General features: G+C 41.1%; 1 protein-coding gene across 3 annotated transcripts in view; it reads left to right on the forward strand.

Moving 5' to 3' along the window:
* Positions 1–26,707, forward strand: part of ST18 (ST18 C2H2C-type zinc finger transcription factor) — a 388,994-nt gene that overhangs the window by 151,349 nt on the left and 210,938 nt on the right. For all 3 annotated transcript variants that reach the window (XM_085605637.1, XM_085605639.1, XM_085605638.1), the window contains exon 2: positions 11,611–11,717. In XM_085605637.1, coding sequence (XP_085461763.1) covers positions 11,611–11,717 — 107 coding nt within the window. The remainder of the gene's footprint in view (positions 1–11,610; positions 11,718–26,707) is intronic.

A 26,707-nucleotide genomic window follows, 5' to 3' on the forward strand; every position in this document is an offset into this window, starting at 1 on the left:
GGCCTAGGCTAATTTTCTGTAAAACAAAGAACTAAAAAAATAAATGTCTAGCAGGCACAGTTCAAAAATATTTCTTCAAATTTTACTGGCTTGAAGTCTTTTCTGTATTTTTTTCCCAAGAATCCTGCTACTTTATTTTTCAGGGAAGTTAAAATATTTCAGGATTCACATTGCACAGATCTTCCAATGTGACATTCAAGACAGTGTTCATGTAGTATGACCATTCAGGTGCTGAGTATCTGTGACAGGGCGCCCGTGCTCTCCTTGATCTTCTCTGAAAATGTTGATTCTGATCTATGTCAATTTCATCACTAGACTCAGTTGCTTCCGTATGGTCTCTGGGATTTGGGCTATTGAAGAATGTTTGTGCTCATAGCTCTGTGGCTACTCAGCTTGTCAATTTGCTCTTCATGTTCCAGTGCTTGTACCCTCGCCTGGGTTCTCTTCTCCTTCTTGCACCTCTTCAGTGGCATTTTCACTCTTTGATTCAATCTCTGATTATTGGTCATTAGAGATCTCAATACCACTCTGAGTCACTTTAGGTACTTGAACTTGTCTCCATCTTTTCTCATCTTCACCTCCGTCTTCCTCCTGTTGCTGAACTGGCAACTGTGCTGCTGGTCTCTCAACTGGTGGTGCAATCACCAAGGCTCTTCATTCAGAATCATTAAACAAATGGTGCTTCTTCTGGATTGCTTACTCTTTTGGTGTGAGAAGTGTGAATCCAGTTTGGAACTCCAGCACATTTAACAGCAGTGTGCACAGTCAGGATCACCTGGAAGAGGCCTTTCCATCTGGGTTTGAGACAAGCCTTCTGAACTTGCTTCTTAATCATGACCCTATCACCAGAATTGAGCTTGTGGAACTGTTCTTGATGCAGGTGTGATATGGCATCTGAGACCTGATGAGAGACAGAACGTACCACATCAGCCAATAGTTTTCAGTATTCTAATATCATATCATCTGTAATATTCAGGAGGGCATTTACAGGGGCAGCAGGTAAACTCATTGCCCTACCCATGAGTAGTTTATGGGGTGATAACCCCATCTTTCTGCCTGGGGTACTTCAAATCCTCAATACCAAAGTTAAATCATCTGGCCATTTTAGAAAACATAGAAGCACAAACTTTTGCCAATCTGGATTTGATATTATAATTTATCTGCTCAACTAGAAAGGATGCTTCTGGTTTGTAACTTCAAAGTAATCTTTGTTCAATCTGCAAGGCTGTGCAAATCATCTTCATCACTTCATTGTTGAATTGTGTTCCTCCATCTGACTTAAGAGAAATCTGCATGCCGAACCTTGGTATCAATTCTCATAGCAACAATTTAGCTATGGTTAGACCGTCATTTCAAATAGTTGGGTAGGCTTCCATCCATCTTAAGTAGATGCACACAATCAGCAGGATACATCTAAGCGTGTTATGTACAGGCATCTTGAGAAAATCTATCTGCAGCCTGTTAAAGGGACCACCTGGTCGCCTGATGTATTTTAAAGTAACATGAGTTCTCTTGCCTGCATTCAATTGTTGACATGTTACACACCGATGGCAACACAATTTCCTTCAGTCAGGCTTGCACGGCACATCATGAAAATAATAGAATATGTCATGAGCACCCTTTGCCTATGTATTCTTAACACAATTATGTGAAAATGTGGTTTTAAAAGAGAAAGTCTCTTTTCCCAAATCTGTTGGGATCAGACCCCTCTCCTCCAGCGGTTTTCCTTGACGGAGTTGGGCTTCCCTAATTCACTTGCTTGCAGCAATTCAGGCCAGGTATTTACAGCCCTGTCATTTTCAAAGATCAATGGCTGCCAATGGCAGTCCTGTCTTCAATCGATTTTTCAAATGCTGAAGAATAAAAGATGAATGCTCTCCTGTGGAAATCTGAGGTTCATACATGAGCATTAGCTGACACAAAACATGTGTTCTACAGGAAGCCAACCAACACATTTTTGTTTACCTTTTGGCAGCAACACATATTATATGAAAGCATAAACATATGTTGCAAAAACCGGTGCTTAAGTCATCTTGAAGCAACGAAGAAGGATCTTGCGATGGGCCGTTGTCTCTCCTCTTCGTTCCCATAGAAAGCATGCGATTTGATGTAAGGTTATCTGAAGACTGCTATACACAGTAGATACATTTGGTGAAGGTTCTACCGAGAAGCCTCAATAAGCATATTCTATTAGTTGTTCATAGGGCCACCATACAATAGACTAGTCAAATAAATGTAACATTTTCTATTCACAATGACCTGGTTAGATCATGGGAGACGTTTTCTACAACAAGCTTTAATTCTACTAAACATTTGATTTATTATTAACACCAAGCAGGTGACTTGCTTTAATACGATAAAATCATATGGTGTGAGACAAAAAAGAAATACATTTTCTTGGAACAGCACATTTTCCGACAATGACAAGTATTACAGTTAAATCCTGGAATAAATCAGTAGCTCTAAAAGGCATTTTTTATTAAAGAGAATTAGAAGGAGAGAAAAGAAGAAAAGAAATATGAGGCCTAGTCATGTAAGCGCGATGAAAATAGGAGCTTTCTGTCAACTAATATGCTGCACGTTTAAGAAATGCACATTTCTATGGTTTGTTCTTGTTAAGCATTCGCTACATTATTGTCATGGTGCATTTTAATGTTGGTGTTGGGTTAATGTCGTCTAGAATTTTCAGATTTTATTAGCACCATATACTATGGCCATAAAGAAACGTTAAATATGTCAATAAGAGTATAGCCAATTTTTACATGTTTTAGGGGTCAGTAGACATTCACTGAGGCCAGGCTACGAGTGTCCCAGTGCACAGAGTAAAAAAAACAGCAGCATAAGTACAAAACAAATGAGGGCAATCACACAAAAAGAGGTACTTTATCACAGCTGGGTAGCTACATACTCTGCAAGGTTGAACAGTAAATATTATTCTACACATGTTGGTGCATTCTCAATCCCAACATAGCCAATTGCAAAACATTTGCTTGATTTGAAATGTGGAACAAACATGGGAGACATGTTAGTCCAGAGCAAACTCAATAGGAATTTGACAAACCTAAGTCAGAAGACAATCTAGGGTTTACCTCCTGTGGTCGGCAATTGTCCGTATGGCAGATGCAGTCCGCCAATTTACAAGTTTAACAAACGAAATTGACTTAGGGTTTAGGTTTCCGTGGCAGCTCCACAAGCACACGAATGGTAATACAGAGAATGCCATTCATGTGATCACCAGTTAGTTAATACAGGAGAAAAATTTGCTTTCAAAGCTGGATTATGGCAATGCCATCTTCACAGGAACTCCAAGAAATCACCTTGCCCCCCTAAGAACAGTTGTCAACACAGCTGCCTGGCTCCTAACAGGTTTTAAATGGTTTGAGCACATCTCATTGGCCCCCAAGTACCTCAATTGGCTTCCCTTCGAAGGAAGAAGTATCTACAAGACTGCTTGCATCACCCACAAAGCCCTTCACGCACATAACCCAAACTATCCAGAGACAAAACTTTCAAGAGCAGGAGGAGCCAGGACTTTGAGAAGATTCAACTCACTTCTTCTCATGTCTCCCAAACTGAAAAATAAATCCTCCCAGACCTTCTCATTCTCTGAAAATGCACCTAAGATCTGGAACTCACTCCATAGAAACAGGGACATGTTAAGGATTATTGGGGCCTTGGGCCAAATTTATTTTGGGGGCCCCATTCGGAACAGCTTAGATTTTATGATCCAGTTTCAGCTCTTTCATACCCTCTTTGGACAATTTCAAAATGTGTGTACATCTGATATCCAGGGATAGTAATTAGTGCTTCCTGTATTGTAGCACAGCATAGCTCACTAATATACTGCAAATAATCTCTGTCACGCCCTTTCATTTCTCATATGTGAGGTCCTGTATTGATCTAAAAGAAGCTATTTATATGGATGTTGCATGAAACATTAACACATTTTGTCTGCAAAATGTCTGTAATGGATTCAAATATTAAAAATAAATGATAGAAAAACGCTATTTATATTACTCTGTTTAAAAATTGTTCATGGTCATCAGGGCAAGATTCTCTGCTGAAGAGAGCTGGGTGTATCAGGGGGCCCCTGAAAGGCTGGGGCCCTGGGCTAGAGCCCACTTTGCCCATGCCTTAAAGCATCTCTGCCTAGAGACATCCGGTGCAACCCCTCCTTTGCCTGCTTCAAACGGGACCTTAAGCACCTACTCCTCAACAAATACTTGAACAAGCACATAAACCGAGCTATGATCCCAAAGCTCACACCCAAACCAACTAGACCCATTGCAGCGGTCGATTGATTGTTGCAGCTGTCTACTATGTCATTACTTCATTTACTATGCTGTTTTGATGTCTGCTTATTGCACCTACCTTGACTGCCTAAATATTTTCTTTGACTGTGTATGTACTTCAATAAATCGATCTCACATTCTATGTAAAGCGCTCTGACACCTTCGGGTCTAACTAGTGCTATATAAAACCTATACATAAACCGCCACTCGAAAGACGTGGCATTTTCTAGAAAAAAGACACCATAAAAATGATATAAAATGGATGAGACCAGAGAATCTGACTGACCATATGGATCAGGGTATCATTAATAAACAACTTCTATTACAATGCAGCACACATAGAAAGTGGAAGCAAGGAGGAGAAATAGATATTTCTCCTCATTATGCCTTCCCTAAGGAGGCATTGCATTTTCGCGCATTTCCAGGTTAACTAGTGTTGCCATTTTTGGAAATACTCCAAAATCCATGGCTGGACGTTTGGGAACACCCACGCTACACCAATGGAACTCCTTCCTGGGGCAGAGGAGCACAAAGCAGCGATTTGCGATGTGTTGCGTTACTTTAGATTCCTCATGCCATGCAGGGCCACACAAGGTGGCCTTGCATGGCTTGATAAATCAAACTTAAAAGTTGTGTCGTCCTTCTGCCTCGTTGCATTGCTCAAGAGTGATGCATTTCTTTCATAAACATGCTACTGTGTTTCTATCTTTACAGTAAATTTCAATCTAAAAGAAACAAGGAGTTGGTTTGGTATAACTTTTATTATTTTCTGTATTTGTCGTGGCTTGCATTCATACCTACTTCCACACAGTGGCGTAACACAAAATGATGGTGCTCCCCTGCAGTAGGTAATGAGGGACTCCGATATCTCCTTTTTCGCACAGACATTCCTTGGTCTTGGACTCAATGGGGGCCCACTGAGCAATTGCCGCCCACCCCTACACTGCAGGAGCCTGCTTGAGAAACCAGAGTGATTTTCCTGAGTGTTTAACTAGTTCTAACTCCACGCCATTGCACGTATTCTGCAAGGTATTCAATGGTATGGCTTAGAGGGTGAGTGGGCCCCCTCCAAACACAAGAAAGTTTAGGGGCCTCCTTGCACTCTCGGGGCTGAGGGGGCCTCCATTACGCCCATGCTTCCATACACTCACTAAGGAAAGAGCAAAATAGTGTAGGAGTGGGTGATGTCAGGGATCCTTGTCCCCGATGAAAGCCAAATGACCTGTATCGGGCTTTAATTTGGTGGATGAAACATGTTGGCCCAAGGGTGAAAGGGACAACTGACATCCTCAGCATCCCAACATCTAACTGAATCATGTTTTAATCTTACGGTCAGAAACACCAATGCGAGTCCTTAGTTTACCTACAAGTCATTTTAGCAGCGCTCAAGTATGGAACTAATTATCAGAATCATCCATTTTTTGTTAATATGTGATAATCTCTCCGATAAAAGTTCCCTTATTGGAGCCCACCCAGACTTACCCGGAAATATTGCCTAGCTGAGAAGCCGACCCAATGATGCAGCCTGCTGTGGTGTTTCGGGCCCTAGGCCCACATGATGTATAAATAACTACACAGACACCCAGCAGTGTGGTACTGGAACTGGCCTCGAGCACGTGTACCCGGGCCCTTTTATTGACAGGCTCACGTCACTCGTGATGCCTGTGAGGAATGCGTGTGGGGTGCAAGTGTGCCCACTCCCATAGGGGAGTGGATATAAACTCTATGCCTGTCGAGACACTAGAACGTGTCTCGCAGGACATAACACCTGCCACCTACGTGAGTGAAAGTTTTTCTTCCCTGTAACAGAAAGTCACTAATGCACAATTCAATTGGGTCTCAAATTTAACAATAAGTCGTTCCAGTACTCTTCTTCATCATAGCACGTGCTATATAATAGTATATTGGTATAACATTGGTAACCCATAAAAACACGCAGGGACTCTGTGAAATGAGGCGGTAGGAAACGGTTAAAGCTGGAAAACTTGAAAAGTTTCGGTGTCATGAGAAGAAAGTGAGTAAAAGGAAAACATGTTTGGTCCCTCTGCACAAGGAAGAACACAGTGGGCAAAGCCGGGAAGCTTGGAGGGTGATTTGTGTCGCAAGGAGCTAGAAAATGGATAAACTTTGGAAAGACACCGAGGCTCTCTGCCATGAGGAAGTTGCATATGGGCATAATGAATGGCACAGTGGCTCTTTGTCTTGCATCAAATTCTCTGTCATTCACAAAGATATCCGCCCAGAAGTCGGTAGCACAAAATATGCACACTGCAGAAAATGTGCAACCCGAATGCTGTTAATGTATTAAATCTTCCACTATTGCCGCTACATTACTTACATACCGTACCTATCTTGCATATATTCTAAAATATTTTGGTGTAGTTGTTGCTGCGTGACCTGCAGACATAATAACAGCTCCGAGCCTCTGCTCCATTGCATTTATTCGCTCCTTCAAACGTGCACGCCCTCAAACCGCCTCTAAATAGGACAAAAAATGGAAGCACACACGTCACATCAAAGTGACTCTTTGTCGCACTGCTTTCACTTCGCTTAGAGACAGATTGGCTTTTGAGATGAATGTGCAGAGGTAAATAAAAAGTAATAGTATTCTCTTTATGCCTCGTGAGCACTTTCGTAAGTGGATCTCAGCTGTTCTGCCTCAACTCTGAGCCCCTTGGGAGCGGTGAGGCAGCAGATGGGGTTAGGGCAAAGGGTTGACGCGTTTGACAGCAAACGGCCTGGTTGCTGAGTGGGGGCTCGGAGCGTCAGGAAGCGATGGCGCTTCTCCCCCCGAGGACCATCTAACCACCGAAGAAGTTGAAAACAAGCCCTTTGAGAAATATTAAAAATAGCCAAAAATTGCAATTGTGCAGACATGCGCTGCTCTGTGGTTTTTCGGATGCTAATGAGTTTCACTTAAGGGAACATTGCTGACTCCCTCGTGGAGCAGCTCTCATTTGACAATTTTAGAGAAAGGGGTGAAAAGTAAAAACATTGCCAATAATTACGTATAATGGCAGAACAATGGATAGAAAACTACAAAGTGGCAGGAGGCACAGACGAAATTTGTTTACAAGTAGATACAATATAGGTGCCTTCAGTACCCCGCAGGAAACTGACAAACACATTTATTTCATATACATGGACATACTCAACTGGTCGATGTCACCAGCACATCTAGCTTGTTTACATAGTTAAAAAAATAGGTGTTCTCCGATTCACTGAATTTGCTACAGAGAAGCTTTGAAGATGTTCTCCTAAACATAAAAATAAACAACTGGAGATTTCGATAGAAATATATGCAGTCTCAAAAAAAGAGCAAACCGCCATGGCCCTCAGTATGAGTCTGCCAGGGTAACTATTCTCAAGGGGCGACCTCTGCGGCCAGTTCCATGTGGTCCAGCTTTCCCACACCTACAATTATCAGATTCAGAAATACCAAGCCTGAATTTACCCGAAGTCCCCAGAAGAAAGAACCAGCATCTTCTGGCCCTCCAAATTTCCGCATGTCATTTTAATTAGTGAGGTCTTTAACTTGATGCCTGCATTCTGGCGTGGGGATACGGTTCGAAATTGTTAATTCCAGGCCCAGTATCTCCTCCTCAAATTCCAGCCTACTCATTCTGGGGCCTATGTCTTTGAGTGAATTATCTTGGGGCATTATATTGTTGGAAATGCTTCTGTCCGCGGCCCCTGCAGGGGGCCAATCCAGCAGGGCAGCCCTTTAGTGCCATTTTGGGCACCGCCCACCTGCTCTAATCGTTGGGGGCTCCTGTAGGAGTCCTCTCGGTAGGTCGCCACTGTGGCATCAGATCCGGTGCGCCAGGTAGGGGGAGGGCATATAAGCCTCCCTCGCCTCTCCTTGCGGTCTCTGTTCACCAGCCACGCCGTCTCCCACCCTACCTCTTACCCGGCATCCTGACTGGTGGACAGGGTACTCTGAATGTTTTAATGTTTTCTTTTGTGTTGCAGGCGGAGTTACAGGGCGATCTGGAGGCAGACGGGTGCAGTAAGGGTACCTCTGCGCAGCACAGTAAGGGTGCCAGAGCCAAAGACCAGGAGCCTCAGGGCAGGTTCCTGGAAAACCGTGACGGCGCCCCGTTAGTCCTTCGGGCAGTTGGGGGCCTGACCAACCGGGGGGTTGCCCTGTTATGCTCAGCCCTAAAAAGGGCGTGAGTAGAAGAGACCAACCTGTCACGTAATCCGGAAGAGGATCATCAAAGGTACCAATGCCGGGGTGTCCCACAGTCAATGCTGGCTCATCAGGCGGGCGGGGGCAGCATAGGTTGGCACAGCTGCCCGCCCTTGGATCGCCAGTAAGATAACCCACATATTGCATACTCTTGTATGGAATAAACCTGCAGCAATATTTTGCCAGAAAAAAAGTTGTCTTGTGTATTTATTCATTCTTGCGTGCTCAGACCGGGGGTGGGAGGATGCCCCTTGCGCCACTTTTGCCTCACATTTAACATGGGAAAAGTGACGCAAAAGTGGTGCAAGGGGCTTGAAAATCAGCCCCATTGTAAACGCTTTTAAAATTGCTTCATTGAACATGACACAGCATTGTTCTGTACTGCATCTGTGTTTCTACACACTTTCAAAAGCAGTACTGGTGTTGTTTCGGTTTGTGATCAGAGTCAATGCATCCAGTGGTGCACGCTGGGTTACACGTTCTAGACCTTGATACCTTATATCTGACTGACACAATACATTCTAATCTTTTGAGACCACACAGCAGCGCTTGGGATGGGGCAGGTCCTATAGAAACAGACATGGAACTGGGTCCCTTCCGGACCCTATGACCCCATAACTTTACAAGACAAATGCGTTATCTCTTTAGCAAAAATGTGGGAAAGAACCATTAACGTAATAATAGTCATAGATGCAATCTGTTACATTTCACGTTTTGCTTCACTGTGCATAGTATATGTGACCTTATCTCCTAGTAGTATTTATTTTATCTACATTTTACTGTAGTTTTGATTTTTGAGGTGTCTTATGTGTTTTGTTTAACGGAGTTGTCTCTGGATGAATTCAGGGTGTGGATTGGTGTTCTTGATGAGTGTTGATTGAGAGCTCTGAAACTGAGGCTGATATCAGTACCAGTCACTGTGTCATAAAGGTATTCTGACTGCTCGTTTGTCCAATCCTTGACGTCTCAGCAGCATACACTAAGCAATGCTCTCATCAGTGGTGGCTGGCTTGTACTGAGGATGGTGGGGTATGGGGGCACACAAAAAATAAAATATTAAATAAATGTACTTACCTTCACAGCACGACCTCCTCCTCCCTCTGGTGTCTTCCAGGAAGCTACTGATGCAGGAAACTGCACTACTCAATCCTGGCTCAGCTCTCACAGGTTGAAAGCAGTGCCAGGATTGGATAGAGCAGAGTCTCCCAGCACTCCTAAGAGCATGGAGCCCTGCGCTTTCTAACTCAGCTGTCTAAGACAGCTGGGTTAGAGAACTTGAAAATGCATGTCTCGCCAGCCGTCCCAAGATGGCTGGCCAAAGAGATATTTGCATTTTAAAGCGCACAGTTCCCTGCTGCTGCCACTCGTCAGTGCTGGCCCTGCCCCGTTTTGCACTTAGATCGAGACGGGTTGCTGAAAAATAAAACAGTAATAAGTAAACTTAATTACCATTTTATTTTTCACCTCTGGGGCTTGTGGGATGATGCTCCTCTGCTCAAATGGAGGAGCCGCCCCTGGATAAGTTTGAATTATAATTACAATTCTCTCGGAAAATGTGTGAAAGGGGTAAACAGCAGTAGAAATATCGATATTGCTAAAGGAGAAGAAAATGTAGGATTTGTGTGTGGATGATGAAGTAGAGGAGATGATAAGGACATGCAGTCTGAGAGAAAGAAAAGGAGCGATGTGAGGATAGACAAAGTGGCAAACACGCTAATGGAGTGATGTGAGGAGAAAAGGGGTGTTACCGATTAATTTAGAGGAAAGTGGTGTGAAGAATGAGGTGTGTTACTCATTTATCTGATATTGAACAAAAATATGTGCTAACAATCATTTGTAAAGTCCAAATGTCTGGCCTGATTTAGGTGTATGTGTTTGGTGTGATACATTTGGATGCACTAACAGAAAGCCTGAAGCTCCACGTTACAGTACAAGTGGAATGCTCTGTCAACCACAGGATTCTAGTTCACATGATATACTCCACACCCATAATTAGATAGTCTGCACCTCTTGTAATGATCCCTAGATATGCTGACTAGGAAGACCTGCCAAACCAATGGTGACACTGTATGTCACACAATATCAGTTTCCTTCACATGGTCACCTAGTGAGGAGCTGATATCACCTGGTGGCAGAGAAGTTGAGCTAAAAACCGCTACACTGGGTAGATTTCTAGCTCATCTTTGGTGACTGCAAGCGGCCGATTTGCATTGAGGGATGTGAAAACACCCCAGGACATTTGAGATATGTGGGTTGGGAAAGCACAAAAATACCTCTCAGTGAATTCTCAGTGCGAAGCCCAACCTCCTCCAAGGCCCCGCCTTCATCTCAAAAGGTGAACAAAAATTACGTTTGCAGGCCTGAGTTGACCATGCCCTTTTCAGATATTCCCACCGTTTTGATCCCACTTAATGGCCTCCCACCCAGTCCCCTTCTTCAGAAGTGACAGCTTGTTCATAAACGTGCTCTTGAAAGTTACTGTAGCTTTAACCAATCTTTGTGCCAATTTTGGCAGTGAAATAAACGCCATCACTACCTTCAACATCCAGAATACTTATTTGGACTGACACGATGACAACCACCATTTTGACAAAACATGGCTGAGAAACTTAGCACTAATCGAAACAAGAAGAAGCCAAGATTTCATTACTGCCTTCATTTATGCAAAATGCAATTTCAAGCTAAAAATATGCTCTCATGTGAAGACTTGAGAATGCAACATGTGCTCAGCTGTATGACAACCTTTGCAGCTGGCGATGTGTCTGGCAGCACTGATGTGAAATCTCGATACATGTCACAGTTCATGATTTGTTTTGATTTCCTGACTTGCAAGATCTGAAAGCCAGACACTGGATAGGATGGAGGGTGGACCATATATGAGGCATGTGCCTTCTGCAGATTTACGTAAAATCCGATCAAACATCTAGACCAAAATCGAGTAACAAACCCTGAACATGCTCTTGTTTGTATCTGCTCCTACTGTGGTGCACATGTGCAGTAATTCCATGTTGGTGTATTATGACCATCAAACAACGCTGCCAAGGTCTAGTGGCAGCAAGCAACTGTAGCACTCGAACCCACTACTGATTCCCTTGTGGCTCAATAAACATATTTTTTACTTTTCAGAGTATAAGCTGCAGGACTATGTGTTGATGCAGAAAAAGAAGCTTGGAAACAGCGACCATTCGGGTTGTATTGACTCAACAAATCGTTATACCTGCCTAACCGAAAAGGTGAGGTTATTCATGTGTATCATGGTACATGCAGAAAAGTATATGTATGCTTCATTGTGTACAGCATTTTTACACATCTTGCCCTCTTTTGAAATCTTAGGGTCTGTTGTGTATCAGCTCTGTTTCTACTTTGCTTGTTTCGTAAACTCTGTATCTTGGGCTGGCCTGCTGTTTCCTCTTCATCCTCTTCAGTGTGTTGCCCTTCTGGGCTCTATTCCTGGCCCTGTACTTTTTGTTTGTAGTTCTACTGCCTCTCTCAGTGTATCATTTCTTCTTTTGGCCTTTCCAGTCATGTTTCTTGCTGATGTCTTCCAAGTACTTTCGCTTTCCTCGTTCATTTGTCATCAGAACTCTGCTCACGCTCACTAACTTCCTGTAATGTCATTCTACCCCCTAGTTTCTAGGAAAATGCTTCCTTTTCTGTTGCCTGTCCCTCAGTCTGTCTATACTTTGTCACCCCTCCCCCCACCATTCTGCATTCATCCTCGGACTTCTCTTTGATTTCTGTCCTCTTTTCTCTTCTCACGTCTCTTTAGTTCCATGCGCACAGACTCTACCGCAATCATAATCATTTTCACTGCAAACATTCCCAGGCACAGAAATTTCCACTTTCGCTTTCTGTATCAACCGACTCGAATGTTGTTACTCTGTTCTTCTGTGTCTTCATCTCACCTCCATTGATCCTTCACAAACCATGTTCTCCTCTTCTGTTTTCTCTTTCAACCTTCTTACAGTGTTTGTGCCTTTGTTTTAATTTCTTATGACTTGCTAACCTTCCACTGTAGGCTAAAATTCTTCTTCATCGGTGTAGTTTTCTAATGTATTCATGCTCTGCCTCCGTCTATTCTTCCTTGTCTTATAGTTCTTCAGTCCCCTTCCCTTGCTCTTCTTTCAAATCTGCCTTTGTCCATTTTCCTCGCACTGTACCCTTTTTCACTTCTGGTCTTGTTCTCTCTCTGACTCCCACATACTAAATTGCTCTGTCTCTACGTTCGACACGGCTACATAGTTTCTATCTCTTTCTTCACTACCATTTTCTACTTTCTTGCCCACAGCTTGGAACTGTGGTGTGTTCATTCAAGGTGTATATTCACGTTTCAGTGATTTTATTGTATTTGTTGTTGGCTAAGCGCTGTATAAATGAAATACAATGTGGCAAATATATTTATGTATGTCTTAGCTTACAATCTTGTACATCGCTAGATGTATATAGAATCATTTTTGGAATCTGAAATCATGTTTATAATAAACAAACTTTATTTTACAACACACATTCTGTTGCTTGAATAACAATAACACTGAATTATAGTTGAGTTCCATAGCAGCTGCACCTCTCCTGGGAAAGTGACAATATATGCTCTATCTTGCTCTTTATGTATAGATGCCGATATTTTGAAATCGGGTTATTAATGTGTATTCCTATGCTTAAACATATATTACACTAACTCTTAACCCCTTCGCTGCCAGGCCTTTTCCCCCTCCTGTGCCACGCCCTTTTTTGGGGTAGTGCGCGCTGAGGCCCCTGTAACTTTTTGACCACGTAAGGTATCCACGCCAAATTTGCGTCCTTTTCTTCCACCATCATGGGGATTCTGAAGGTACTCAGGGTTAGTGGATTCCCCTGGAGGGGTCACAGAAATGAGCCAAAATACAGCAAAATGTAGGTTTTTTGGGGGGGAAATGGGAAAAACTGGCTGCAAATGAAAGCATCTGGGTTTTTCCCTGCAAATGTTATCAAAAAAGGGTTTGTGGGGCTAAAATCACCATTTTCCCAGCTTTTAGGGGATACCAGACTTTTGTCAGAAACCCAAACTGTTTTACACAGTTTTGGCATTTTTCTGGGACATAGCCTATTTTTGCTATTTTTTGTGCTTTCAACCTCCTTCCAGTTAATGGTAGAAATGGGTACAAAAGCAATAATGGATCCTGGAAAGCTATACATTTTACAGAAGTAGATAAAATTATGAATTCAGCAAGGGGTCATTTGTGTAGATCCATCAAGGTTTCTTTATAGAAACTAACAGTTAAATATATAGGATAAATTGAAAATTTGTTGAAAAAAAGCGCCTTTTGTGTCAACGTTTTCACCTGTAACTACTTCTAATTTTAACAGCTCTTTGAAAGCAATCCGTTGCATCCGCTGGACATTACTGGTTGTGGGGATATATAGGACTTGTAGGTTCACCAAGAACCCGACGAACTCAGAGCCAAAAACTGAGCAGCAACTTGCAATGGTTTTTTATTATGTACCGGGTATATAGTAATTATTCTGTAAAAATGTGTACATGGAAAAATCGGTATGAAAGACACCTATGTATTTCTGAAATGGGAACGAAATATAGAGTTTAGAAACAGTAGATATTTGCACATTTCCGAAACTGGTATACTCATACTAGCATGAGATCTATCAGTCATTTTTTAGAATGACTTCTTTTTTACACAATGTCTTTCATTTGGAAGGCAGAAATGCATCGAAAGTCAATAGGTGATAACAGTTCCTTTACAAATCTGAATTACCCTAAGTCTCCCGATAAAAATGGTACCTCACCTGTAGGGGTAGGCATAGTGCCCACGACAGGAAATGGCTCAAAACCCAACGTGAACACACCACATTTTCACAATGCAAAATTACCCTTTTTTAGCAAAGTGCCTAGCTGTAGTTTTTTAACCCTAGCTCTGCCGGCACCTAGGGAAACCTAGCAAACCTATACATTTTCGAAAACTAGACACCCAGGGGAATCCAGGATGGGGTGACTTGACTGCCTTCCACCAGGTTCTGTTACCCAGAATCCCTTGCAAACCTAAAAAATTGCCAAATAAAACACCTTTTCCCCACATTTCTCTGGTGGAAAGTTCTGGAATTTGCGTGGATTCACAAATTTCCACCCACCCCGCGTTCCCCAAAGTCTTCCGAGAAAAATGGTACCTCACTTGTGTGGGTCAGCCTAGTGCCCGCGACAGGAAATGGTGCAAAACGTAAGGTGGACACACCTCAATTTCGCTGTGAAAAATGACCCTTTTTTGGCAAAGTGCCTAGCTGTGGTTTTTGAACCCTAGCCCTGCCGGCACCTAGGGAAACCTACCAAACCCACACATTTCTGAAAACTAGACACCAGGGGGATTCCAGGGAGGTATGGCTTGCGTGGATCCCCCAGCGTTTCCTTACCCAGAATGCCCTGCAAACCTCAAATTTAGCTGAACAAAATCACCTTTTTCACACATTTTTGTGTGGGAAAGTTGTGTCATCACCAGGCTCACACAAATTTCCTACCACCCAGCGTTCCCCCGGCTCTCCCGATAAAAACGGGGCCTCACTCGTGTAGGAGGCCCAAGTACCCGCGACAGGCAAGGGCCCAAAACATATTAAGGCGACATGAAAATTGCCTACCTCAAAACGACCTGGTTTTGCAAGAGGGGTCACCTGGGTTTTTGGCCCGGTGCTCGGCGGCCACCTAGGGGACCCTACCAAACCCACACATTTCTGAAAACTAGACACCAGGGGGATTCCAGAGAGGTATGGCTTGCGTGGATCCCCCAACGTTTCCTTACCCAGAATGCCCTGCAAACCTCAAATTTAGCTGAAAAAATCACCTTTTTCACACATTTATGTGTGGGAAAGTTGTGGCATCACCGGGCTGACACAAATTTCCTACCACCCAGCGTTCCCCCGGGTCTCCCGATAAAAACGGTGCCTCACTCGTGTGGGAGGCCCAAGTACCCGCGACAGGCAAGGGCCCAAAACGTATTTAGGCGACATTAAAATTGCCTACCTCAAAACGACCTGGTTTTGCAAGGGGGGTCACCTGGGTTTTTGGCCCGGTGCTCGGCGGCTACCTAGGGGAACCTACCAAACCCACACATTTCTGAAAACTAGATACCCAGGGGATTCCAGGGAGGTATGGCTTGCGTGGATCCCCCAACGTTTCCTTACCAAGAAGAATGCCCTGCAAACCTCAAATATAGCTGAAAAATTGTGTTGTAAGTTGTTATTTTAATAATGGTGAATATGTTTTATTACTTTTTTTAGGATGGATTTTTTTGGATTTGCAATATATTTTATTTTTTGTAGTATATATTATTTATTTCGGTGGGTTGTGGTGAAATAGGGTAGGGACATTTTAAAATATTTATTTTTTAATTGTTTACACTTTTTAAAAATATTAACTTGTTAATTAGATAATTTAATCATGGAAATAATATTTTGTACTTATTTAATTGATCATTTAAAAACATAGAGTATAGTATTTATTTGTTAATTGATTGGCTAAATACTTGAGGTAATTATTTAATTGGTTTTTATAATTTTTGGATATTATTAATTGTAATATTTTTATGTGTATTCCTATTTTTTTGTTTGTAGTTGTTGGAATTTTAGGGTAGTACAGAGTGAAGTATTTCAAATATCTTTTTACATCTTTTCATTGATATACATTTTTAATATACTTTCATGGAAAATGTGTATGTTGATTTTGTGTTATAGTTTTAAAAATATATATACAATTTATAATGTTAAAATATTTCTCATATGTTTATAGACATCTTTTATGTTTATTTATTTTATATATATGTAAGTTATGATGTATTACTTTAGTGTAGGAAAAATTAAATCTGAGCTTTCTAAATTTAAAATGTTTCCTACTGTTACTTGATTTGAGTGGGAACAGTAGTTCTGAACCATCCATAATCTGTTTCCTTACTGTTGATCAGTATGGATTGGGAATAGAAAATCTGACCAATACAAAGTCCAATACTTTCCCTACAGTTGAGTGCATTGGAGTTTGAATACTAAATCTAACCCCTCCAAAGTCTTACATTGTAGTAGGAATAGTAATTCTGAATTTTGCAAAGTCCAACACGTTACCTAATGTTGCTCAATTTTGGAGTGGGAATAGTACATCTGAACCCTCCAAAGTCTGACACTTTCCCTACGGTTGTGTGCTTTGAAATGGGAATAGTAATTCTGACCCCTCTAAAGTCAAACACTTTCCCTACTGCTGCTCAACTTGGAGTGGCAATAGTAAAACTGACCCCTCCAGAGTCTAACACTTTGCCTACTGTTGCTTATGTTTGAGAGGGCATAGTAAAACAAACCCTTCCAAAGACCAACACTTTTTCCAAATGTTGCTTATGTTGGAGTGGCAATAGCAAATCTGACCACTCCAATGTCCAGCACATTCCCTGCTGTTGCTCAGGTTGAAGTGGGAATAGTAAATCTAACCCCTTTAGTGTCCAACACTTCCCTTACAGTTCCTTATGTTGGAACAGGAATAGTAAATCGGAACCCTTCAAAATCCAAAACTTTCCATCATGTTGCTCATATTGGAGTAGGAATTGCGAATCTGACCTCTACAGAGCCCAGCACTTTCTTTCTGTTGCTTATTTGGGAGTTGGAATAGTTAAGCTGACCCCTCCAAAGTCCAACAGTTTTCCTTCTGTTGGCAAGGTTGGATTAGGAATGAAGAATTTGACACCTCTAAGTCTAATTTCTTATCTCATTTTTAAAATGTTTTCATATAAATGTTTTTATTTAAATTCAAAAAGTTAATTTAATGTATTTTTTTATTATTTATTTTTTGTAGTTTTTTATTTGAATACTATGGTATATGTTTAATTTTTTTAATCTAGTGTTTGTAATTAGAAGGTTAGATAATGTTATTAGTAGTTTTCTATTACTTAAGTTTAAATTACAGTTTTGTTTTACAAAATAGTATATTGTAATTGTTTTAAGGAGTAGATGTTTATTTTATTTTTATAATGTAGACTTTTTAATATGTTTTTATATTCTAAGTTTTTATTAAATGTAATAATTGTTCAAAGTTAATATTTGTTTTAACATTATTATAGTGTACAATGACTAAAATTTGATAAGCATGCCTATTTTTTGATGATATTGTAGTCTATAGTTTTGTTATCAACATTATTGACATGTAAAGTATGTAAAGTCGATATGTGTGTCCTCGATAATTTTGAGCAATATTTTTGTTGCTGGTATTTTTGTCAATTATATTTCATCTTGCAGTCCCATATCCAACATGTTTACTGGCTAAAAGGCAACCTGGGCGGAGTTTGCGGAGTTTGCGGAGTTTTGCGGAACTCTGTGAAGTGACAAAAAAACTCTGCGGAGTTCTGCAAGTGGCAGAGTGCAGCACGAACTGCCGTTTGTGCTGATCTTCCTGCCACTTCTACCAGAGTGTCAGCTCGCGCTCTCCTACTTACCATTGGCTAGTGCAGGCAAGGAAAAAACTCAGCTGCGTGGACGGAGCAGAGTTCACTGCCCAGGTCTAGCTAATGGACCCCTCCCACAGAGCACAGTGCCATTGCACCTGCAAAGCCTGTATTTTGTAATAGGTCTCCTCAGAAAATACATTATGAGTTGCTATTTCATTTGGAGCAGAAAATTCTAGTGATTCAGTGGTTATGTGGGAAAACACTCAAGTACCTATGGTTTCCTTTCATTCTACACATTACCAAAAATGTAAAGACGGATAGGTATTCTTTCTTGAAGTACCCTACAATATATTTTTAAAGAGTGTAAGTGAGGGAATCACTTGAATGTTTGTACATGATAGGAAGTTTATCTTACAAAGACATGCTTTATTATCTAAAACCCCAAAAATATTGTTTTAACCTTGACGGTCTTGGTATGCATTAAAACATGTATTGCAAAGTAACATTATCTTCTGTGTAGCTTGAGAAATATATTTTATCCACACTTGTAAATATTGTTTTTTTATGATGAAATTTACATTAAGCCATGAAATGATGCACCTGGGATAATCAATTTTCATGTGAAGTAGACGCTGGTAGTCAGAAATGTCTGATGACTATAACCAATGCTCTACTTTTTACACAGAGAAAATCTGGGTTATTAGTTGGTGTGTGTGAAATTTGCTTAGTTTGCAAAAATACGCACGATTACTTGAAATGCAAATTCATAATTTCTCGCTACATATTGGAGCAAAATGCATTCTAGCATGAATTGTTGGCACGGGGATGCATTTAAACAAGAGCACCAAAAATTACGGCTGCAGTTCTGTCCCTGTGCCTTCACAGTAAATGTTTTAAAATGCATTACAGCAAATTGCACTATTCCCTGTAAATGTTTACCACAATTGGTGCATAAGTACCCAATTCAGGAATTTCACGTAACAAGGGTAACACGAAATTTCTGAAATTGTGCAAATTATGTCAGTGTAATTTTAATTTCGCACAGACCTATGATTAGATGACCAGTGTCCAGCTAAATGTTTAAATCTACTTATGTACTAAAGGAAGTCACACGGTCTAGAATTTTAAGCATCTATGGTACTAAATTACAAACAAATCAGCTGACTGCTAAGTCCCTATAAAAAAGGAATTACACCCATGAAACTGGACATAGAAATTTGTACCGTTTATTTACTGTAGGGAACAGGTTCAGTGAAAATTGTCTTGTGTGCGACTGGTTCGAGTAGATAAAGTCCTGCAGGAGATATTCTCTTCTTGGACTTTGCTGGCCTCTTGCATAATTTTTTAGCACTCGGGCCTAATTTATGGCATTTTGATGTAGGGCAGCACAGCAAGGCACCTTACTGAGCTGCCCTCCACCAAAGTGAAAGGGCAGGAATGCACCGTATTTAGGCAATATGTTGCAGCCCTGTCCTTTCTGCCTGCGCTGGTCTAGCGCCAACGTAGGCACACTTGTGCCATGGTGCAAGAGTGTCTCCGTTGCAGACAGGATTGTTTTTGTGCAGGAAGGGGCAAATTCCTGCACAAAAACAATCCTAAGAGGTGTGTTCCTCTGTCTGTGTGTGCAGCAGAATGCGGCACACATGGAAAGAGGAAAAATTAGGAGAAATTAAGTTATTTATCTTGTTAAGCCTCACCTCGGGAGGCTTATGGATTTTGCATTTCCCCAGGTCCACATGTTTTTATAAATCTGGGGCAGCGTCAAATTCCATGGGTGTTTTGTGGGAAAACCAAATGTAAAGCCCATGTAATGCCTCTCGGGCACTGAGTAACGCGATGCAATGATTTGCTCTGCGTCACCTTATCATGATTTATGAGGCCACTCAAAGCCACACAGGGTGGCTTTGCATGGCTTCATGAATCTTTATGAGATCACTGCGTCACGCATGTCTCACTCTATGTGGTGCGAAAGTGATGCAGGGCTCTCTTCAATAAGCCCCTTGGTGTGCCCTCTCAGTCAGTGTTCACATGAAATACTCATAAGAAAATTATGTGGAGTTTAACACAGGTCTTCTACTGCATAACATAAGAATAAAAACATAGCTTGTTCCCAGCACATTGGCTTCGGTTTTGGGGTGTCTAAGAGGCAGCGGGTAGGGGTCGAGCAAGCCACATATGTGGTTTCCTCTCACAGACTTGCAGGACCAGTGCAGGGGTGTAACACACGCCACCACATCTCCCGCAATGCGGGGGTCCCCCAAGCTCCAGGGGGCCCCTTCAGCACTGCACTTCGGCTGGAGAGCTCCTGATACAGTCAGGCGGGGGCCCCTCCATGTACCTTGCAGGGGGGCCCCCTCAATTATCGTTAGGCCACTGGGCCAGTGCCAGGCCTGAGTAGGCCAGATCAACCATCTTGACTCTTTCTCAGTTCACTATAAGCTGAACGCTGGCAAGGTGGCAGAATTAAAGAGCGCGGAGCCTACTCATGCGCAACATGACAAAGAAACCGATAAGTGTGAGATCGGCTCTCCCAAAGGAAAGCCAGGAAATGTGTGACATATGAATGAATCACAAGCCAGCTCAGTGCATTTATAGCCTCTCTTCCTATGTGATCCAACAACGTCGCTAGCCTTCTGGGCGCCATGTTGTTTTCTGAGCAAGGACACAACGTGCGCGTTTGTTCTAAAAATATAATGCTGGCAGTTGCCGCTTAATTTCATAAAGCTGCGCCTCTGCCCTGCGATGCCTTGGTGAGGCAGACTAATAGAAATCCCTGGCACGCCTCACGCTCCTCTGGGAATAAGGGAATTATTAGTTGTACTCATTTGGCAACAGGGCACAGGCATATGGCTTTGGTTTATGTTCAGAGCTGCCAGTTGTGCAAAGTTGCGTGCATAACGTATATGACAGCAGTGACAACTCTGAAATCAGAGCCTAGAGTCCAAACCTGGCTATTGAAGCTGGGTGCAGGTTTAAGTCCTCTTTCTCTTCAGTGCATTCATTCATGGGTGATGATTTCACTAAACGGCTTTCTTGGAAGCATGTCATGCTGTGGACCCCATGAGCTATTGCATCCCAGATCTGAAAACACCGAATAACAAACTGCGCCTTTCTAACTGACTAACTTTGAACTTTGCATTTGGAAACTGGGGAAGTTAAAACACAACTCACTGCCTTATTAACTGTTTTGAATTAATAGATAAATTGTTTTAAGATATAGTATTTTATGATTTTGCTGAAGTTCACAAAAAGTGAAGAGAAGACTGTAATGAAACATGTTTGTGTACAATTTCATATGTATTAATGCTTACAACATATGCAAAAGCAACTGCTAACAGTTTTCCATCCAGGCCAGTCATGTTCCTATATAGAAAATGCTTCTCCTTACCCCACCAATTTTGAAGGTGCTCCATCCCCATTCCCTTTCTAGATACGGATATACTATTTTTTACATTTATTTTTATTATTTTCCAAAAAAGAACAGGGAGTGAAGCATACAATACATGTGGTACATTTAAAGGTCAAATAGACAATAATGTCCAGAAAGGAGAGCAAACAACATATTATACTGAGTCTGCATAGAAGTATACTTTTGCCCTAGACAGTAGTAAATGTCCAATCATATCCACAGTGAAAATGTGCCTTGGATATGTTGGTGAAAACCCAGGGCAAGATTTACAATTTTTTATCACAATGTAGTGGAGCAGCCAAACTTGCTGTGCTACGTGAGATAAGGGGCAAAACACAGCACACTGCCAAAACCACTACGATGGGTCAGCTGCTGGCGTCATCCTTGGAGTTCAAACAAGGTCACCTTGCATGAACCACAGCCCCGCAACATGCAGCAGAGGTGAGTGTGCACTGCCTAGCATATGTTTTGCACTGGAAGCATGCACTTTCAGTACCAATGGCTATTCTCACACAAACTCAGAAGGATCCCACACATTGAGTGTGTGTTGTGTACTGCGGCACATGAGCAATCCAGTGTCGATTTGAGAAATGAAGCAAAACCCAATCAGGCTATCTTAGTTGATTCGGCTTTGCATCAAAAACCTATGAGTATTTGCGTTGATCCTCCCCAGTAAAGCCCCAATAATATTTCCGCCATGTAAAGTATCGCAAAGCAGTACAAAGGGGTTTTGTGGTGACACAAATGCATCTTTCTAGTGAACAACTCTTTTTCTCTGGATAGTAAATACCCCTGTGAGTCTTTGTGATACTTTGCATCGATTTGAATTATTTTGCAGGGGCAAAGATTTAGTGAATCTGGACCCCAGAGTGTATCATATTTCAATGGCTTTCCTTGGATGGTATGACCACTCTCTGCCCCTGTAAGCAGATTTACTCCTATTTGAAATTACACCCCATGAGTGGCATATAATGTGTCAGTATTTGGAATTTTGACGTACGTTCAATTTTATTGATGCAAAAGTGAAAGGATACCTGTAAATCATGCCATTTCTGCACCTAAGGAGGAAATTAGCTGCCTACATGTCTGGTGAATCTGGCCTCCTGAGTCTGTGACTCTGCTCACCTCTACTGGCAGTTTGTTTATCACTGAAAATGGCACTGACCCCCTCATATGAATTGTTAGATGCCCCTATCCTGTCTCCACACCTCAAGAATATTAGGTACCATCCCTGAGGAGATTAAACCAGTGATTTCTCAATTCTCTGTGCGCTAGTGTTAACCATGCTATGTAAAACCTAGATGATTGGTAGAACTCTTTTCAGTATCTCTTCCAAAATATCTCATTTAATGATGCCAAGTTTACTAAGCCTCAGAGGGTTGGAATGTTGTTAGGCTAAGTATGTCCGATGCACTTTTGAAGGATGGGTAGTAAGTACTCCTTACATTTTGAACCATGTGAGAGAGCTCTTTGGGATAAATTTAGAATATTATTCGCAAGCACATTCTGATAATTCTGTGCTGAATATTTTGGAAATACTTTAGACCTTTTTTCATATAAGATTGGCATTAATCAGTCCTTTTCTCCATTAAGAGACCAGTCTTCAACAATTGAAGCACGCTTTGCCATTCAACCAGAACCCCTACCTATTCATCATCTTCTTAGCAGGTTCACCATCCGAGGTGGAGTCAAAGGCAATATTTACGTTTGATGCAAAACCCCCAAAATGAAAAATAAATGAAGATATGCAGAGGGCTTGACCTCATCCCATGCCATTATTAATCTCTATATACCCATGACCACATAGGCTTCTGAGACACATCCATTGCAAGTAACAACAGCAATGTTGTAAGGGGACATTGTTGCTGGTACATCTGTGTAAAAAGCACGGATAGGACTATGACATTAAAAAGATTGTCACCGGGTCAACGTCATATAGGGCAGCAACCATACTCACATATTATTTAAACTAAAAAGCTTTATAAATGTTGAAGAAAGGAACCATGATAGTTGATACAATGTATGTTCTCCATTCCATTTGTATTCATAATGAAATGGGAAGTGAACCTTGTGATAAACAAGAAGAGCCAGCTGTTGAAGAACCTCAATTGAGTGTGTGTGAAGGATTGTTTGAGTTATGTCACCACCAGGTTGTCTATGTCAATTGTGAAGTATATTGTTACACTTAGGAAAGACAAAATACATTACCCTATCTTTATGAATTGTTGTGTCAACCTAAGGTTATCTGGAGAGTTCCTGAAACTGCGGAGGAGCTGTTACCGCCTACCCAACAAATTCACCATGAACCAAATGAATATAGGACACCTACATTGTGTTACTTTTTATCTGGGACTACTGCATTTTACATTTTGTCCTTCATTTAAATTGCAAGTAGCCTATCTCACTTACATCCTGAATTAAGTTCATCAGCAGAAGTGTAAACTGCTCTGGTAACCTGGTAGTACTCAATATCAAATTCCACTTGTAGGGTACCTTCTGAGCATGTGCCAGAGAGTTGTTTTAATTGTAATGTGTACTGCTCTACTCTTGTTTTGTTTTTTCAAGACAAAATGTATGTTTTGATTTAACTGGGAGATTGCTTATGTGTGCATTATGGAAGTGGAAGAATGTATTATGAGTGGTTTGGTGCATTAAATTCATCTCCCAATTGCCCATTTTAACTTCACACACCGGATTTGCCATTATATTAAATATTCTTTTCATTCTCTTAGCTGGTCTGAATGTTCACTAGATTTGAATTATCACATATGTTAGGGCTGATATTCATAAGGAATTGATCTCAGGGCATGCCTTATGTGAGAGGAAATTTCTAGAAGCCAGTATATAGTCTAGACTTGAATATGAAGTAAACGGTGCTAGGAACTGCAGTTGCCAGGGTTTTCAATGATATGAATTTGACTGTGAACCTTTTCAAATAAACTTCAGTTAAATGTGTCCTCTAACAACTTGAAAGGAAGCTTTAGATAGATGATCCTATAAGGGATCATTGGTAAAGCAGAAATCTCATACTATAACAAACCATGCAGGACTCAAGGAGATAATACATATATTAAGACTTTCCATAAACTCTGGGGAGTCAGCTTTTAGGATAAATATTAATAATGTTGAACTTGGCGTCCTGATTCTTGATTGTTGCATTTATTTAAAGAAATTGACATTCTAGTTTTCCTCCCCACTGAATTTGAGACAATCATTGTGCTGAGTCAATTGTTTTTACTCTATCTCATTTATGTTTTCTTACCATATTAGTAATTAGCTTTCTAGTCACAGTATGAAGATTAACACCAACTATATCCAGCAACAAACATAGTTGAGGAAAATCTCTTTTATATGTATTCTTTTTAAACATTCATCATGAGAGTGCACAAACAGAGATGAGCTCACTCAGAACTGCAAAATCAGGACACACTTGTTAAAACAGTCTATTGAAAACAGGAATACAGATCCCACCCAAAGGTCCACGTTGAATACATATTCCCAACTTACAATTTACTTGGTTAATAACCAAGGTGGTCTCAAGGGATAAAAACCATGATGGATGGATCAAAGATACAATGTAGCGTGTTGAGAGCTTTATGCTTAAACAGAAAACCATTGAACAATTATTATTTCAGAGAGGCTACTATTCAACATTGTGATGTTTTTAAAGAAATGAACACTATTTTCATTCCAAAGTCAATTATTATGTCTCAGTGTCCACACAAGTACAAACAAAGAGGCCAGGCACTGTGATAACTCACAAATAAATTAGAGCCATATTCACAAGAACGTGTGATAACTACCGCAAGGGTAGCATAACACAACTTTCAATTTCGCAGCCTATTGCGGGAAAATAACCCTGTGTCAGCGTGGAATTCACAACAAGGTGGTACCATGCGATATGCACCAGATAACGTGGACAATGTCCGCAATATGACCACCCCGATGGAGAAAAAAAAAAAACACCAGAAAACCTGCGATGAGCCCTTCCGCAATGAGGAAAGCAGGGATAAGCAGCGGTAGGGCAGCAATACTCACGCGCAATGCATGAACAAGCACAAGAACATCATACTGAAAATGCCACTGAACAAAATACAGCAACAGTGGAGTACCACGGATGCATCCTGGCCTACTGCAGAGGACAATATACACACCACAACATCCAAGCACCGTGGAAGGACAGAACCGACAGGCACACCGCATGAAAGAGACCAGTGGCAGGCAAATCTGACCCGCTGGAGCAACACACCCACCGTGCAGCATACGCACATAAGCAGAAGTGCACCTCGACATTAACAACATCTTCTGCATTCTTAAACTGTTGTCATTCAAGATGGATGTCATCACCAGTTACCTCATATTGAATTTCTGGTTATCTAGACTTAACAGGTAGCACTGTATTTTTATCAACCAAATCATTATTCACCATATTTATTTCCAATTTTTTTATATAATTAAGGTAAACATGGTATGATTCTTGCAAAATGCATGTTGACATAGATTACAAATTTACACATTTGAGCCTGTTAGCTCCTGTAACAGCTTTGAAGGATTGTGAAAGAGTGATTGTTACAGTTCTCTGTTCTTTCAACACAACCATTCTATGTGCATTTAGATGTCATACAATTCTGTAAAATGGCTTAGCATTTGTTATGAGCATCTCTCCACGTTGAAAAAAAAGGGAGACCTTCAACATTTCAGGCATATTGGTGCATTATGAATTACATTGTTTTATAAAATGCATATACTTACAGAAACTGTTGCACGTAAAGTGTCTACTCCAAGCGTTGCTTTTAACATGAACTCAAGAGAGCTGGTCATCACTCTTCAGCTTGCATGGTTTCTGCCACTGTACCAATTCTTGGAAAAGTTATACATCTACATCATGCCTAAGGGCCTATGTAACAAGAAATAGCCTTTGTTATTATATGACCTATACATTTACAATCTGCTTTGGGTAGTAAATGTTATATGTGTATGGAAATTATAAGATATGTGTAGATTGTGACCCGTTCTAAGTTCATATCATAACCTGGGCTATCTTGTCCTTTCATGAATGTGATGAAAAGACATAGCCATTCTGAAAAGTTTACTTTAAGTCTTTTAACATGGTCCACACTGACAATGTGAGTTAGTAATATTTTGATGTCATTGAAATATGTTGTGGGTCTCTGTCTCCAAGCAATTCATGGGGCCTCTCCCTTGGCTGTTTAACCTTATTATGTGGGAGCTCATTAAAGTACAGTGATAATGGAACCAGAAAAACAGATGGGATCTTATCTGAAAGTTCACCCTTTCCTTATCTTGAAATTATAGCAAACTGAAGGAGAGTTTGGTGACCCAAAGAGCATTTTCATTTGATTTGGTGTCATCACTTTGAATTAATAATAGGCTGAAAACCTTGAAGACAGTA

The sequence above is a fragment of the Triturus cristatus genome, chromosome 5_1, assembly GCF_964204655.1.
Source record: "Triturus cristatus chromosome 5_1, aTriCri1.1, whole genome shotgun sequence".
In the NCBI taxonomy this organism is placed as follows: Eukaryota; Metazoa; Chordata; class Amphibia; order Caudata; family Salamandridae; genus Triturus; species Triturus cristatus.